The sequence below is a fragment of the Saccopteryx leptura genome, chromosome 2 (assembly GCF_036850995.1).
Source record: "Saccopteryx leptura isolate mSacLep1 chromosome 2, mSacLep1_pri_phased_curated, whole genome shotgun sequence".
In the NCBI taxonomy this organism is placed as follows: Eukaryota; Metazoa; Chordata; class Mammalia; order Chiroptera; family Emballonuridae; genus Saccopteryx; species Saccopteryx leptura.
The window spans coordinates 381,669,306-381,686,602 of NC_089504.1; the positions used below are offsets into that span (position 1 = coordinate 381,669,306).

The 17,297-nt window shown below is 58.3% G+C and overlaps 1 protein-coding gene across 1 annotated transcript; it reads right to left on the reverse strand.

The window, feature by feature from the left end:
* Positions 1 to 4,049: 4,049 nt before the first annotated feature.
* On the reverse strand, positions 4,050 to 16,057 carry SCARF2 (scavenger receptor class F member 2). The gene is made up of 11 exons (XM_066365397.1): positions 15,776 to 16,057; positions 11,451 to 11,509; positions 11,246 to 11,347; positions 10,485 to 11,004; positions 10,158 to 10,376; positions 9,896 to 10,024; positions 9,219 to 9,322; positions 9,024 to 9,141; positions 8,645 to 8,760; positions 6,901 to 7,053; positions 4,050 to 5,760 (listed from the first exon to the last, which is right to left on the reverse strand). The coding sequence occupies exons 1-11, from the start codon at positions 15,943 to 15,945 to the stop codon at positions 4,847 to 4,849; spliced, it is 2,604 nt and encodes an 867-aa protein (XP_066221494.1). The 5' UTR covers positions 15,946 to 16,057; the 3' UTR covers positions 4,050 to 4,846.
* Positions 16,058 to 17,297: the final 1,240 nt, after the last annotated feature.

The window sequence follows — 17,297 nt, forward strand, 5'->3', positions numbered from 1 at the left end:
TGAGCCTCATCAAGGTGTACCAACTGTTGGACAAGTCACAAGCACCCATTTGCTTACCTGTTCGTATTACAGCCTCTCTGACAGATCTTAACAAAATTTGTGATAGCACAACTCTTCCCATCTACTGGCCAAATCTCCAAATCATCTTCCCAGCAGATATAAGCTCTTAATTGTTCAAGCTCCAAAGAAACAAACAGAAAAGACTAATAGGCAAGATGAAATGGTCAGATCATGAAACCAAAAGGCTCTAGTATCAGAAATCAACAAGTGCTTAAAAAGAATCAAAATCAAATTCTTACTATGAAGTGATGAACAAGAGCCCAGAGCACAGGACCAGAGTGGAACTGCCGGTGGGGCCCAGGCTTGCCAGTCAGGAGTGGCACATGAGGCCTCCAAGAGGCCCACTTCCTAGAGGGAATGAATGGGGACCCAGAACAAGGTTCAATCCATGCCAAGTTGGGGCCCCAGAACCATGGGGGAAACGCAGCAGACACTTAGGGAGGTGATTTCATTCAGGCTATGGCAACAAGAAGAAAGTTCACTAACAAGATACATCTGCAAGGAAAGGAAGGGCTTGGGTTTTTCTAGAGGCAGATAAACAAGGGAGTCATAAGGAAGGGTGAGGGCAAGTGGTCTTTTAGGATCAGCCATTTCTCAGAACACAGAAAAATGGGAGATTCTCTAACTATCTGCTCTTCCTGAGCAGGGGGCTCAGAAAAATCTCAATATTAATAGCATCTGTGTGCTCGGTAGATTGTGTGTGTTTCCACAGTGTGTATCTCGGTGCTCTGTGTGTCTGAAGGTATGTCTGCACATGTGCAGAACTCAGATCTGTGTTTCCAGTGAAGTATGTGTGTGTGTTTCAGGGTGAGGGCCTGGCTCAGCATTAGTTGGACCTAGTGGGCTATGTGTGGCTGTTGCAGGCTGGCTTCCTGTTACTGTGTTTCTGTCTGTTGTGGAATGTGTGTGTTTCTTGGTGTCTGTGTGTCTCACTGTGTCAAGTGATGTGTGTGTTTATAAGGTATGTATCAATATTTCTATGGATCTGGTGGAATGTATGTGTGTTGCACTGGATTTCTGTTTGGTGGTGTGTGTGTATGTGTCTCAGCATGTGTCCATCTGGGTGTCTCTGCTGGAGGGTGTATGTGATTGCAGAGTGAGTGCCTCTTGGTGCTTCTGTGGGTCTGGGCTGTGTGTGTGTGTGTGTGTGTGTTACAGGGTTGTGCCACATATGGTTTCCCTGTGGCCTATGGTGTGTATGTGCCCTGCAGCAAGCATCTGTCTCGTGTTCCTGTATCTGGTAGTACCTAGTGTGTATTGCGGAGTGAGTCTTTTCTTCTGTTCTGTACGTTATCTGGACGGTATGTGTGTCTTGCAGGGTGAGAGTGCCTCCTGTGCTCCTGCGGGCTCACTCTGTGTATGCTGGTTACAGTGCATGTCTCTCCTGGTCTTTGACTGGGTGCGTGTGTGCAGAGTTGCAGAATGTGTTTCTTTCTGTCTTTCTGTGTGATGGCTTGTGTGTTTGTGTTGGAGAGGAAGTATTTCTTTGGTTCTGATTGCCTGTGTGGGTATATGTCACAGAAAGTGTGTCAATCTTGGTGTTTTGGGGGGTCTGGTGGCATGTTTTGTGTCGCGGGTGAATGTCTCAGCATTTCTGTGAGTCTGGTGTTGTATGTATGTGTGTGTGTGCGCGCGCGTGCACGCGTGTGCTGTGTTCCTGTTTGGAACCTTGGCCCAGCTCAGGCCTTCTCCAGTCCCACATTCCTCCCGCTCCTTTGTGCTCTGTGCTACAAAAAATATTTGCGTTTTCCACGACTCATAATTTTTCTTCCTCAATCGCTACCAGATGTGGGTCCTGTGGTCCCTGTCTCCATGGCAACAGAGGTTTCAGCAGCCGTGGTTCCCTTTTGTGGTGCCTGCCTTGGGAGCTGGCACTGCTGCAGGCAGGCCAAGGGGGTGGGGAGTGAGTGCGTGTCGGACAGGGGGGTTTTGAAGAGGTCCCGGCAGCTCCCTCCCCAGATGACCACCTGGATCACCCTAAGGGTGAGCTTCTTGGCATGGGTTCTGCCTGGCCTCCAGGCCATAGCATCTGACCTACAAGGTGGGAAGTGGCAGGGGTTACCAGCCGAAACTTCAGGAGCTGCCTCTCCTGGGAAGCACCCACACAGAGGGGTTCCTGAAGGCTGGGATCTGGGACCCCTGGAAGTCTCCCAGGGCAAGGGAAGGAGAGACTCCAAGAAAGTCCTGGTCAAGCCTGACCAAGGCGGTGGTGCAGTGGATAGAGCGTCGGACTGGGATGCCGAGGACCCAGGTTCGAGACCCCAAGGTCACCAGCTTGATCATGGCTCATCTGGTTTGAGCAAAAGCTCACCAGCTTGGACCCAAGGTCACTGGCTCGAGCAAGGGGTTACTTGCTCTGCTGTAGCCCCACAGTCAAGGCACATATGAGAAAGCAATCAATGAACAACTAAGATGTCGCAGCGAAAAACTGATGATTGATACTTCTCATCTCTCTCCATTCCTATCTATCTGTCTGTCCCTATCTATCCCTCTCTCTGACTCTCTATCTGTAAAAAAAAGAAAAGAAAAAAAGAAAGTCCTGGTCAAGATGACCATTGCTGGTCCAGGCTGGAGGAAGAGGGATAGATGGAGCTAACTAGGGGTGAAGGGTCAGGATCCACAGTGTGATGAGTGGTGGTGATGGAGGGGCAAGGGGTACAGCAAGAGTGTGGCCTGAGCCACTGCACTGTCCACCCCTACCCCCTCAGTCACTGCCCTGCCCTCACTGGGCCCAGCTGGCCATGTACCCCTCCTGGCCAATTTTTGAGCCTGTGTTCTCAGCCCTTAGCAGCCAGTATGGCCCGGTGCCCAAATGGATCAGAGGCCAGCCAGCTGCAGGGCCATGGCTAGGAGGGTGCCCAGCTGGCCCAAGAGAAGCAGCATGTCCTGGAGATACAGAACCCATGTGCTGCCTAATCAGGCCAGATGCAGGCACTGTTTGTGCAAGACCCACCAGATGTCCCATTTGTGGCATGAGGCCATCTCCACTCAGGTGGCTGAGTCCCTGAATGGGTTACTGAAGTTGACCTCAATGTGGTATCCAGCCAGATGGCCAGAGACTTGTTAGTTGAGACCCCTGAAGTGCCAGCATTGGTCAGACTTGTGTGCACTGTGGTCCACAGTGCAGGGGTAGAAGATGATTAGAGTCTTGTCAGAATCTCCTGAACAAAATTGCTGGGCATCAAAATATGGGGAAGAGGTGCGACAGGCAGAGGAAGGGAGATAGGAAGAGCCCAGATGGATGGAGAACAGTGAGCGCCCCAGCAAAATAAGGCTCTAAAGCTCAGGAAGATCTTTAGGAGACCTGCCCGAGGGCCAGAAGCATTGAAGACACTGGGAGACACATGTTCAGATAGAAGGTGAGGCCAGAGAGAGGGGCTGCCTCCGAGGCCAGCCAGGGCTCTGGGCCAGGCCTGCTTCCCTCCTTCTCCCCCCAACACCCGCAGACTGGCAGGGTGGGTGGGTGAATGTTTCCGGCTGAGGACAAGGAGCTCATTGAGGCAGACAGCGGGGCTCTGTGCAGTGGCAGACCGTCTTGTTTGTGCCAGATGAGGCCCAGCTGGAGGCTGTGCCCATGGCTTACTGCCCCCAGCCTCAGCCTCTGACCTGACCTAGCCACACCAAACAGCTCAGAGTCCCCAAGTGTAACAACAGTGGCCAACAGGGAAAGCACAGGTCAGATGCAGCCCCACGCACCCACTACTTATAGTCAAGGGATTCCAACTGATTTGTTCTGACCAATTCTTCATCCTGAGCTGCCAGTCCAGGATGGAGCAAGCCAAAATGAATGAGAAATTAACTTGATAAATGAATGAGGGCAGATGGACACACCCTCTTCCAACGTGGTACTGGGAGACCCACACCTGGTCTCCTGGGCTCCACTTAGGTTGATGGATACTTGGAGTGTGAATGCCAGCTGGAAGAGATCACACGCAACTTGGGAGGGACATCTTTGTCCAAGACTCCTCAGATAGGAAGCAGTCAGAGCACAGAGGGAAAAAGGCACTTTATTAAGAAAGCTTTAGGCAAGCCCCTGCCGGGAGACGCCCATCCTGGGGCACCCGGTTGAGGTGGGAGCAGCCCTGCCCGGGGCCTATAAATATATCTCCTCAGGCTACTGGAGTGCCCCTCGGATTCCCACCAGAGTGTGGCCTGGTGGGAGGCCATCAAAACCAGCTGACAGCTGAGGGGCTAGGGCTGGGGAGGCTGGGGCAAGGGAAACAGCGAGAAGAAGAGTGGGAAGGACTGAGCCCAGGATGCTGAGACACTGAGGAGCAGAGACCAGCCCTCCTCCGCAGGCTCAGGTCAGCCAGATGCCCTGAAGCCCTGCCAGTGGAAGTAGCCTGGGGATGCAGTCAAGGAAAGGAGACTCCAGCCAGAGGCGCCAGGCCCTGGCAATGAGAGGCAGATGGGGCAGAAGTGCTTCTGGCCTCAGTCAATAAGAAGGTAGGCCCAGCCAAGTGCACGCTTGGCCAGTAAGAGGTGGTCTCTAGGCAGAAACCTCTGGTCCTGGCCCTTGAGACCCTGGCTAGCCCGAGCCTTACATAACTCGGTCAATGCAAAGGGAGTCGCCGGCAAAGCGCTTGTCAGGCTTTGACCAATGGGAGCCGCCACTGGGGCCTGAGCCAACGAAAGGCAGCCTCCCTCCTGACGGGTCTGGCCTCAGCCCCCGCGAGGCCGCAGCGCCTAGGCTGCTGCATGAGACGCCGGGCGGGCACCGAACAAGGGTCGGCAAGCAGCGCTGCGAAGCCAGGTGAAGCTGCAGGCGAGGCTGGGCAGCCGCCCGCTACAGGGTGGGTGCGCCCGCCCTGCCCAGCTCGCCCGCCGCTTCCCGGCTCTTCTTGCGCGGTGGCTTCTGGATGGGGGTCTTCTTCCGGGGGGTGTCTGGCACGGGTGCGCAGGCCACCGCCTTCTCCAGCCCTGGGGCTTCAGGCGCAGGGGGCGTGCGGGCCGGCGAGGCGGACAGCACAGAGCGCTTGGCCTTCTGTGGCGGCGCCGGCTTCTCCCGGGGTCCTTGTGCGCCCGAGGTCCCCTCGGCGCGACCCAGGCTGCGAGTCTTGTCGCGCAGCTCCGCGGCCAGCATAGAGGCGGCCTCTGGCGCGCTGCGCGGGGGACCACTAGCGTCCGTGGGCTCCGGCAGGCCAGGGCCACGGCCCCGCGCCCGAGCCCGGGGTGGCGAGGGAGCGGCGAGGGCTGGCTTCTCCTCGACCAGCCCCGGGGGCCGTGGCGTCGGGTCGCGGGTCCTGGGGCTGCCGGGTTCTTCTGGCCGCGCCGACGTGTCGCTGGGCGTCCGTTTCCTCTTGCTGGGGCTGGGTGCCACCTCGGGGCCCAGAGGTGGTGGTGAAGGCGCACGTGCAGCGCCGGCAGCACTGTGTTTGCCGTGGATCCAAGACACTTTGGGTTTGGTGGCAGGGTCAGGTGGGGGTGGTTTCCTTCGCTCGGGCGATGGTGAAAGCGACAGGGCTCCAGCCTCTCCCCGGGCCCGGGCCCGGGCCGGCCGGGCTTCGCGCCGGGCCACGCGTGCGTACAGCGCCCCGCCTGGCCCCTCCACGCTAGATGCCGACCGCTCGCTGTCAGAGGACGCGGGGAGAGGCGTTGCCTCCTCCGATGATGCTAGCGTGGTCACTGGCGCCGGGGACGGCGCCTGCGCCTCCGAAGGGGCAGTGGGGACTTCTCGCTCTCCGCTCTCGGTTGCCGCCTCTGACAAAGGAAGAAGAGGACAGTCACCACCAACAGAAAGAGGCCGAGCGGTCCAGCCTCCAGGTCCAAACTTTTCCTCCTCCTCCCTTCCTCTCTCTGCCCTTACTGGTGTTTGATCGACCTGGCATCCAAACCTGTGTGGTGCATTCGTAACACCACAAATCTAGTTCTTAGCCCCAGAGCTGTAGCTGAATGATGGAGGGCGGGGTGGGGGTGAAAAGTAGTTCCCAGCTAAAGCCCCAACCTCAGCCTGGTCTTGACCCCTCCCATACTACATCCCGGGCCTGGGGGACACTATGAACCCCCAAGGGGATTCACATTATCTTCCTTTAAGAAATAAGGGTTCTAAGGCTCAGGTTAGCTACCTGCCCAAGGTCACTCAGGTGGATGGTAGAGGAGGAAAGAAGCCAGAATCCTAGTCAGTTAGGCTCCTTCTTGCTGTTTGTGGACCAGGCTTCAGCCAAAGGGTGTGCCATATACTGTAGACCTTCCCTCCTGTCAACTCTGCCACCGCCTACTCAGGCTCAGCCTGAGTCTTCCCCAGAAATGAACCTGGGCTGTGCTTAGAAAAAGGAGAGCCCACCCCATCTCCCCAGACCCCACAGAACCCCGCTCTGCAACTTCTGATGCCCATTTATAGCATCACTACACTCTTCCTCTCCATGCTGCCTATACCTCAGAGCACAGAGATTTTTTTTTCTTTTTTGTATTTTTCTGAAGCTGGAAATGGGGAGGCAGTCAGACAGACTCCTGCATGCACCCGACCGAGATCCACCTGGCATGCCCACCAGGGGGCGATGCTCTGCCCATCTGGGGCGTTGCTCTGTTGCAACCAGAGCCATTCTAGATAGAACCTGAGGCAGAGGTCATAGAGCCATCCTCAGTGCCAGGGCCAACTTTGCTCCAATTGAGCCTTGGCTGCGGGAGGGGAAGAGAGAGACAGAGAGGAAGGAGAGGGGGAGGGGTGGAGAAGCAGATGGGCGCTTCTCCTGTGTGCCCTGACCGGGAATCGAACCCGGGACTCCTGCACGCCAGGCCGACGCTCTACCACTGAGCCATCTGGCCAAGGCCAGAGCACAGAGATCTTTTAAGCTGGACATTCACTGGGCTGGAGCAAGGCTTAAGCAGAGTGGTACTTACCCTCATGAGGTACGCAGTACACAGGGCCTTCATCAGTGGTGTCAAAGGAGGAGAAGGAGGCCCGGGAGGACCATGATGGTGAGGGCTGCTCCAGTCCTGAGGGCGGCTCCAGGAAGCTGCAGTTGAGTGTGTTGTCCGGGTCGTGATGGGCCACTGGGGAAGGAGGGAGGCACAGCTGCCAGGGGCCCCGCCCCGCCCCAGCCTGTATCTTCCATAGCCATCCTGCCACAAATGATGAAGCACTAGCCCTACTCTAAGACTGTGGGTGGGACAGGCAGAGTGACACTAGGCCAGAGTGGCAGAATGGGTAGCGATGAATCAGGGTAAATAAACATACTCAAAGGTTCAAAGCATGTGTGTGCAGCCAGCAAGCTGGAAAAGATTGAACTGAAGTGTTGGGAAAAGGCAAGGCTGGAGCCTGACCAGGTGGTGGTGCAGTGGATAGAGTGTCAACCTTGGACGCTGAGGACCTAGGAACCCCAGGTTGCTAGCCTGAGCATTGGCTCACCACCTTAAGCGTGGGGCCTGGATTGCTGGCTTGAGCTTGGGATCCTAAACATGACCCTATGGTTGCTGGCTTGAGCCCAAAAGTTGCTGGCTTGAAGCCCAAAGCTGCTGGCTTGAGCAAGAGGTCATTGGCTTGGCTGGAGCCCCCAAGTCAAGGCACATATGAGAAGCAATCAATGAACAACTGAAGAGCTGCAACTATGAGTTAGAGATGATGCTTCTCATCTCCCTTCCTATCTATCTCTGTCTCTGTCTCTCTCAAAATAAATAAATAAATAAATAAACAAAAAGAGGCAAGGTCGGAGAGAACACCTGACTGGGATAGGCCACCATAGTCTTCAAGCCATGCTTCAGACCCTGCCTCATAGAACCCAGGAAGCTCTGGAGCACTTCTGAGCCCAAAATGTGCAAATCCAACTTTGGCTCAGCCCATCTTAGCAGGTGTACCCCCAGGCCTCTACAGATGCAGACCTTATAATGGGGTAATCCCACAGGCTGGCTGGCCTGTCCCCCATTTCATAGATGGGATGTGGGGTCCAGCCCCTACACCTGTATCCAAAGATTCACTCTGCTGGGTGGGCCAAGGGGTTTCTCAATTGTCTCTATCTTTACCTCCCAGAAGACTGAGTCTCCCTCTCACCCTCATTTTTGAAACTAAGAGGAAAAGAGAGAGTCCATTTCTGGTGTCGGTCAGTGCAGATGAAGAGAAGAAGCACCTCCTCCCCACAACCCAGGGTCCTTTGGTAGGGTCTGGGCCCCAGGGCCAGCCTGCCCAATTTCCAGGAAGGACCCAGGGCACTGCAGGAGATCCAGGCAGGGGGGTGAATCATCTTTTGGTGCCAGCAATTGCCTTGCACAGGTGCCCCACAATTCACCTGCAACTCCAAATGAATGTACCAGGCCTTAGCATATACTCCTACAGACTGTGGGGGGCTTGCCCAGCCCAGATGTCCACACACCCCCACTGCACCCCAGATGCATTTGCACTCACAGAGTCAGGGCCCAAGGCCTCCCATACATGCCCCCACATCTGCCTGCACACCTAGACCTCCTATCTTCCTTCCTGACTCATCATCCCCTTTTCTTCTCTCAGATTGCACCTCCCCAGGGCCACTCACGTCAACATTCAAGGCCAAGCATTTCCCCACACGGACGCCTTCACACCTATTTCCCAGCAGCCTCATGCGTGAGAAGGTGAGAAGGTGTTCCCCCAGAGACTCTGTGCGGGCATCTTTACCTACGACCTTGGGTAGCTTCTGCCTGCGGAGCGGGATCCGGGGCAGCTTCATGCTGATACGGCTGAAGCGGCCGCACAGTCTTTGCGGTGCCTTCTTCCTCCCAAGTGAGAGCTCCCTGCGGGGGCGGGGCCTGAGTGAAGGGTGGGGCCTGGGTGGGGCGGGGGGGGGGGCTGAGCGAGGTCTGGAGAGGGAGGTTCGATCTCGGCTACAGCCGAAACAGACAGGGTGGCGCCTGAGCTGAAAAGAGGGAAGGGCCACACTTCAAGGGTGGGGCCAGGGCTCGGGCCAGAGAGTGGGATCGGTGGGAAAAGGTCCCGCAGAACCACTGGCAGGGTGTGTCCTCAGGCCAAGAGAGAACCGGACGGCATTGGCCCTCACCTGCGCGCGGGGTCCTTGCCGCGGCAGGCGCAGCAACAGCCGAGCAGCGAGAGCAGCAGTCCCAGGAGCAAGGCAAGCAGCGCACCTGCGCCCATCACCCCCTTGCGCTGGTTGGTCTCTGTGGAGTATTAGGGTCAGCTAGGGTGCCCGCATGCCCGCATATCTCACAACCAGACACCGCGCTCACCAACTCACCAAGTCGGCAGGCACCGGTGACTGGGTCGCACGAGTCCTCATGACAGCTGCAGGCCTGGGAGCAGTCCACACCGTGGAGCCCCGGCGGGCACGTCAGGTTACAGCTGTGGAGGCGCAGGTTTAGGAAGGGCCACATCGATCCTCCATGAAGGCTCCCGTCCTCGCCCCCGCGGCCAACCAACCCCGGTCCTGGGGCTCCATTCTCTATTAATTGATGCCCACCTCCACCTTCGGGCACACACTCGACAATCATATTAGAAATGAATGTGTGTGTGCACACCAGCGGGAGGGGGTCCTGAGAGACCGACCAGTGATCACTGGGCCGCAGTGCCCATTTCTTGGGCTGATTCTTGTGTAGGCGGGAAGAGAGGCTGCTAGATCAGACCCTTGACTGTAAATGGAGGTCCCTACTCGCTCTACACCAGCTCAGGGTCAACCTCAGCTCTGTAGTCCTTAGGAGCCCATTGACCACAGGCTGAACTGGTTGCCGGATCCGGCTCAAAGCGCCGGCTCCACACCAAGAACCTGTTGCCTAAAGAACCTGTTGTCACTCTCTAGCTAAGGTAAAAAGGCCAAAGTTGAAGGGTCAAACTTGGGTCACACCAACAAAGAAGCCCCTGGGGTCTGGCTGCATTGGGTTGTATCCTTCAACCTCCTTTTGGTCCTCAGGCACTCACTGGGGTCCGTGGACTCCAGGACTGCACAGGCAACGACCAGATTGGAAGTCGCAGTGGCCGCTGCCGCAGTCGGCGCACACAAATGCGCAGTCCTCGCCGTAAGTGCCATTACTGCACTTAGTCTCACACCTGAAAAGAGGGGACGGAGAGCGGAAATGGAGGCAAACAAACCCAAGCCCATAGTGCTCTTCGGAGAGGGCTTCGGGGAAGGCGGGGTTGGGGGGTTGCGGAGCTGAGACCAATTCTGGCACGGGCTGCTCACCGGTCGCCGATCCAGCCCGCGTTGCAGCGTGTGCACTTGCCAGTGACGTGGTTGCAGGCATGCCCATCACGACATGGTGGGCAGCGGTGGCTGCAGGCCTCGCCGTAGAAGCCGGTGGCACACGGCTGGTCGCACTTTGTGCCGTTCCAGCCGGGTTCGCAGGTCAGGCAGCGGCCCTCCGCCACTGTGCATGGCTGCTGGCCCTTGCACTGACCGCATCTGGGGAAGGGGCGGGAGGCTAGGCGGGGCCCGGAGCCACCTAACTCCCTCCCCCTTCAGCAGCCTGCCCTTCCTCCTCCCCATCCTGGGCCGGGAACCCGCGCTTACCGGCGGCGACAGCCCAGGCCATAGAGGCCCGCAGGGCATGGCTCCCGGCAGTACTTGCCGCGGTAGCCCGGCTCGCAGGCGCACGTGCCATCCACAGGGTGGCAGCGGCCGCGGAAGCACTGACAGTAGCGCTCGCAGCGCGCGCCGAACGTTCGCTCACGGCACTGGCAGCGGCCGCTTTGTTGCTCGCACGGCGACGTGTTGCAGGCACACTGATTGTTGCAGCTGCGGCCCCACCAGCCTGCATGGCACAGGCACGCGCCCGTCTGTGGGTCGCAGCGCGACGTGGCGCTGCAGTAGCATGCGCTGGAGCACTGAGCGCCCCACCAGCCAGGCTCGCAGCGACACGCGCCGCTCCGCGGGTGGCACGCGCCATGCTGGCACTGGCACGCATGTTCGCAGCGTGCTCCCCAGCGCCGCGCGTGACACGTACACTGGCCAGTCACGTCCTCGCACTGCCCGTGGGGGTGACAGATACACAGCTCCTTGCAGTCGGGTCCCCAGAACTGGCGCGGGCACTCTACAGGGGCGAGCGGAGAGAGTGGGAGGCCCGGGCACTGGCGAGGGTGCCGAAACCCATCCTGAACCTGTCTGCTTTCCCCACACTCGACCCCCTACTCCCCCACCATACCCCCACTTCTGGGAACTAGCTCTCGACCTTGATCCAGTTCCCGGATCAGACACCGCCCTACTCACAGGCCCCGCCCCTCTCTCTAGTATCCAGCCCCACCGCCCAGCGCCCCGCCGAGATCAGCGCTCACTGGTGTCGCAGTTGGCACCGAAGTAGCCATGGCGGCAGCGGCACTCGCCCGGCCGCACGCACACCTCGTTCTCCGAGCACGTGGAGTTGCCTTCACACACCGCTGCGGACGAGAAGGGCCCAAGCTGCCGCGTGTCCAGACCCCACACTATTCCCGCCTTTCCGTATCCCACCCATTGCCCAGGTCCCCAGGATGTCCCACTCACCGATCCCACACTCGTCTCCCTGCTGCCTCCAGCCAGCACAGCACGTGAGCTCCTGGGAGCTGCAGGCAGAGAGAGGAGCCTGAGCTCCAATCCCTGTCCTCACTGGGGCTTTCCTAACCTCCACTGTGCCTTGGGAAAGTGGTTATCAGGGTCCCTCAGTGTATCCTGGCCAGGTACTGTTCTAGTTTCTAGGTTTGGGAGAGTCCCAGAGAATAAGAAAGACAAATTCCAGCCCTCTAGCATTTGACACTGGTAGGTAGCAGAGGGCAGACCACCAATAAAACTAACTTTTTAGAACTTCCCAGTCCTCTCTACAAGGAGTCTTCCCATCCCACCTAACTTTCAGTACCCTCCTCCCCACTCAGTAGGCCTGAGAAAGAGACCCCACATGTCCCAGGAGGGACAGCAGTGAGATAGGGGCAGGGGAGAGGTATCTGGGCCTCTCAGACCTGCTCAAGCATGACATCTTGGTTGACCAGTTAAGGTTAGCCACGGCAGATGTGCAGCCTCTGGGTGAGGTGAATGTGGACACACTGAGGCGTCCACTCAGTGGAGGGGTCTTCTAGAGGGGCAGGGCACAACCCAAGAGTCCTTCACAAGAGTAAGGAAGATAAACTGTGAGGTCTCCAGAGCACCAGGGCAAGACTTGAGGTGAAGGAAGGAGATACTAAAACATTTACTTCTATGTTTTAAAATCTTGTTTAATTTTGTCTTTACAAGGTACATGATGTCACCTCAATAGGAGGCAAATAATTTATAATTGTCACATTTCAAGGTAGTACAATGTCCAAAAAATCCTGGGCTGATGGGGTGTGTGGGCATAAAGGTTTGGAGGCCCTGCCTAATGAAGCCACAACTATTGCAGAGGATGCACAAGGGCTGAAGTGAGGTGTTCCCACACTTGGGGGGCAAAGGAGGCTGGGAGGCTGAGAAGGAACAGAAACTCAGGTGCAAATTCATAGGGTCCCATCAAACCTAGAACTTCATCCAAATCCTAAAGGCACACAGCAGCCATTCACATTTTAGAAAAAAGGAATATGCTTTTTTCCCCCCCCAGAAGAATCTGAACCAGGATGTGGTGGTGGGAAGAGGTTGGGAGGGGGCCTAAGGAACCTGGGGAGTGGGCCAAGCTGGGAAGGGAAAAGCTGCAGCTGCCCTACATCATGCCCCTCAGAAGATGACTCCAACAACCATTTCCCAGCTCCAGGACATCAGTACACCCTGGATGGGACTCAGGGTCCCACTCTACCAAAAGAGCTTGATTCTCCCTCAGGCCAAAGATGTGGCACCTGGGGAACAGGATCCATAAAACCTCAAAGTGGAGGAAAGGGGCCTAGCTTATTTTCCAAAACAGAACTGGAAACTCAACACAGGACCACAAAGGAGGCCTGGCTTCTCCTGCCCCCTTCCAGGCCTGCCCCAGGGCTCCTGGTGCCCATCTGAGGGAGATCAGGTTTGCATGCCCATCCCTCTCCTTATTTTCTGCCAGTTCTGAACCCAGGTCTATGGGAGGAGAGGCTCTGCAGGTGTCCTCCTGCAGGCAGCCTTGCCTTATAGCCTGTTGAGATGGTCCTGGAGCACTGACCACCTTCCGCCTGGCTTCATGGCTCTGTGGTTAGAAGCCTGGTTTTAGGCCCTAGTGAGCTGGATTCGATGGCTGCATCTGCCACTTGCTGTGTGATCTTAGGCACAGAACTTAACTTCTCTGAGCTTTAGGCTCCTTATCTATAGAATGGAGCCCATAGATTTGGCAGGATTAGGAAAGCCAGGATGTCTCAAGCATTTGGCACAAACTAAACTCAGTCAAGCCTGTAGTCAGCTTCCCCACCCATGCTGAGAAGGCTCCAGGCTCCTATCCTATACCTGCTGGCTGCTCCCCTGAACACCCCTCCTCTTCTCTCCAGAAGCTCACCTCACCAGTTCCATCAAGATACCAATAATGCCTTGGAGTCTTCTTGGGGGGGGGGGCTCCTCCCAACACTGAATTCCTAGCTTCCCCTCATCTCAGGGAAGCCCTGTCTTTTCAGGCTGGGAGGCTGAACCCCCTGACTGCACTCTTACAGTACACACATGCATGGTGCTACCTCCTAAAATGGACTAAGATGCGACAGGCCACTTCTCTGCTCTGCCCCAGCCCTGTGAGAGCCACCCTGGCTCTCCCTGATTTCTCCTGACCCCCTAACTGGCCCCATCTTCTGCCATCCCGCCCCCAGTTCCTCAGCCACCTGAAAGCCAACCCTTGTCAGGTCCCACTTCTCTTCTGCAAAACCCCTGTGAGCTTTTGTCCCTCGGCCCTCAGACAAAAAGTCCAAGTCCTCAGAGCAGTGGGCAGACCCCCCTGTGGTCAGCACCCTCACTCTAGCCTCTCCTCCACCATCCCCCTCCCAGGCTCTACCTAGCCTCCATGGTCTTTCCAGCAGGCCCTCTGCACTCAGGGCCTCACCCTGACACCAGAAGGCTCTGCCTCCCCTTCTGCAGGTCTCTACCCACTTATTACCTCTCAGAGGGTCTCCCAGATCACCCTAAAGGAAACAGCACTCCCCAGCTGAACACTCCTCCCCAGCCCTTGCTAGATGTCAGATGACTTGCTGTAAGTCTCCTCCACCACAGGGAGATGGGTGTTTGTCTCCCTGTTGTACCCCTGCACCAACCACAGGTCTGACACGCACAAGACGCATAGGATTTTATTGGGTGAGTGTTCGCTCCCCTCCCCTGGCGCAACAACTCTGGGGAAAGGTAACTGCTGGTGGGAGCCTTGTGACAGTAACATGGCCCAGGCCCCAGTTGGGCAGTGCCCAAAGTGGCTGTCCTTGCCACTAACCAGCTCCACACATGATTGTAGTCATCCCTCCGTGAGGTGGGAACCATCACCGAACCCATTTGACAGAGGCAGAGACAGGCCCAGAGGTTAAGCAATTTGCCCAGAGCCATACAGATGGAGAGAGGTAGCAACAGATTCTGAAACCCAAGTCTGGGTTGTTGGCTACTAGAAAGGGCCGCCTCATTGGGAGGTCTCCGGGTAACGGGAAGTAGGATCGAAAGTCTCAGACTTCCGACAGTTCCAGCCTGCCACCGGATCCCCCAGCACCGACCCTAAGAGGAAGAACGGCTGAGGCCGATAGGCAGGGCCTGAGGCGATCGCGCCCTCCCCCTCTCCAGGCAGGGCCCCGCCCGCCACCGCCGCTGCATTCCTTCGGCCGGGGAGGCCCGGGAGGCTGTGTCGGCGTCGATGCGAAGCAGATGGCGGGCCAGGCCGGCCTCCGCCTCGGAGGCGGGGCTCGCAGCGGGGAGGGGTCTGCGCGCCTCGGGATCCAAACTCGGAAACCCCGCGCGGCCTCATCGCAGCCCCTTGTCTGGGGAGACGGCCAGCCAAGCCCCCGGACGCGGCCTCCCAGGGCCCTATAGCCCAAAGAGCCCCGACGGGACCCAGGCCGAACCCCGCGGCTGCTTCTCCAGCTTCCCACTCGCGCGGCGCCTCCCAACATGCGCCAAGGAACGCCGGCTCCTTGCCCCTGTGCGGAGATGTCCTTGACCTCGCTGTGGCCTTTGACTGGTCCACCAGGTCCTCCGACACTTGTGCTCAATCCTGGACCCGCCGCCCTTCCGCAGGGCCTGCCTCATGCCTGTCCTACACTGGCTTCCCCGTCCTGGTGACGCCCCAGTATCCCCACCGGGGAAGTTCCACATCCTCCGACCCCTCTGCACATCATTGTCCTTCCAATTCCCGCTTCTGGTTGAACTCTGAGCGCAGGTTCCTCGGTGCCCACCTCCACCACCACCGTTCTTCCACCCGCGCCCGATCTTTCTAAGAAACACATCTGTCCTTCTGAATCTCGACTGCCTCAAGACCTTCTCGGCTCCTACCTCTCTACAGCGCAGTTCCACCTCCTCTCGACCCTTAACCTCCCTCATAACTGGAGTCACTGGAGTCACACTCGTGCCCCGGGTCTTTGCACATACTATTCCATCTACTTGGAATACCTTTCCCGGCTTCTCCCTACGGTCTTCATAACCCAGCCAAAGGATCACTTTTTAAGGTCTGAAATCTTGGACACCGTGTGTCACCCCTCCCGGCGCCCACTACACTCCGTTCTCCCCTCTGCTGACTTCTCGTCTCGGGTATCCTCGGATGCTCCGTCGTGGCCCGGTGCCCAGTCTTGGCCTGGAGCGGAGCCGGCGTCTGCGAGGGTGGCTGAAGGGGCCGGCGCTTTTGGCGTAGGGAGGTCCTGGGTGCCCACCCCTCCCCCCGCCCAAGGCCTGACCCGCTCTCCTCCGGCCCCGAGAGTCCACCTCGGTCCCCTCCCCCGGCCAGGCCGGGTTCCTACCCGGGCGCACGGCACACGTTGCGGCCGCGCGGGTTCAGCTCCTGGGGCGCCGCGGGGCCAGGCAGCAGCCAGAGCAGAAGCAGCAGCGGCGGCAGCAGCAGCGGCGGCGGCGGCCCCCCGGCTCCCCGGCGCCGCGCCGGCCCGTCCCCCCGGGGCCCTGCGCCCTCCATGCGGCGCGGGGCAAGCGCGGGGCGGGCGCGGGTGCGGCCGCAGCGAGAACGGCCGGAAGCGGAGTGCGCGGCCGGGCGGGGGGCGGCAGGAGGGGCGCCGGGGCGGGCAGGAAATTCCACATCGGCTCCCTGATCCCGGGCCAGCCGCGGCCGGCCAGGCGGCAGCGCCCGCCCCGCGCGCCAGACCCCACCCTCCGGCCGCGCCACCGCCCCTCCGCGCGGACCCCGCCCCCAAGCGGCCGCTCTCAAACTTGGGGCGAACTCAAAAAGGGTCCGCGGAGCACTGGGGGAAGGCGGGGCCGCGGGGGAGCACCCGAGGAATTCCAGGTCCTTTCGTATATCCCTTCCCTCCACGGACACCCACCTTCTAGAGAAGTTGCCTCTGTAGGCTCACTATGCGGCCAGGCCCGGGGCAGAAAGAGGGCTAGAGAACAAGAGCGCGACGCACCAAAGCCCCCTTTGCTTCTAGCGCTACGGAACTGGCCTGGGGAGGGCGTCCCGCAGACGACCCAGGTCAAGGCCGCAAGCCAGCCTCTGTAACCCCCACCCAGCCCCCACTCCCAGAAGCCCCGTGGTGCCCAGCTGGTGGTCACTGTATTCAGTGCAAAGCCTGCAGTGAACAGAGCAGGATGCTTGAGGCCCATGGTAGGCACGGTAGGGATGGATTGGATATACCAGAGGTAGAACGGCCCAACCATGGGCTCCCATAGAATGTGGGGGTAAAGGCAGAGAAGGCAGGGGAAAGCTTCATGGGTAAGACCCTTCAATCCTTGTCAGGGGTTGAAAAGGGTCTGGGAGCCTGGGAGAGCAATTCTGCTTGAGTAGGCTGCTGGATCACCAGAGGGAAAAGTCCAGGAGGTGGAGTCAGGGCTAGAGACTTAAGAACTCCTGCATCCGGAGGGCAGGTAGTGACAGCACAAAGCAGAGCAGGGGCAGCAGGGAAGGAGGAAGGGAAACAAGACTGAGAAGAACAGGGTCTAGGACCAACAGAAAGAGGAATTCTGGGCTTGGGAAGTAGCTGGGTGCCTGGTGCTTTGGGGAATGGCAGGTCCAACTCCAGGGCCCATGGGGCAGTGTAGGTAGATGGGCAGGCTTGGAGATGGAACAAGAGTGGCAGCCAGGTCCCAGTAAAAATGAGCATGGGGACTTAAGAGTTGGCAGGAGACCCTGAGCAGGGAGAGGGTACCTGCCTTCTCTCTGGAAGCAGGCTACATGCAGACCTTCTGAGGAGGGAGGAGTGGTATCTTTCCTTAGTGATATGGAGGCCTGTCAGGGTGGAAAGTGAGACTAGAAGAGACTTAGAAGAAGGGCCACCAAAAGGCCCACGGCTGGGGACATCACCAGACTGGCTG

Coding starts and splice junctions, on each gene's coding strand:
- SCARF2 (XM_066365397.1), bottom strand. CDS start 15,945: ATGGAGGGCGCAGGGCCCCGGGGGGACGGGCCGGCGCGGCGCCGGGGA. Junction 10,377..10,484: donor GGCCTGGGCTGTCGCCGCCG/GTAAGCGCGGGT, acceptor CCCCTTCCCCAG/ATGCGGTCAGTGCAAGGGCC. Junction 7,054..8,644: donor GAAGCTACCCAAGGTCGTAG/GTAAAGATGCCC, acceptor CTCCTTCCCCAG/TGGCCCATCACGACCCGGAC.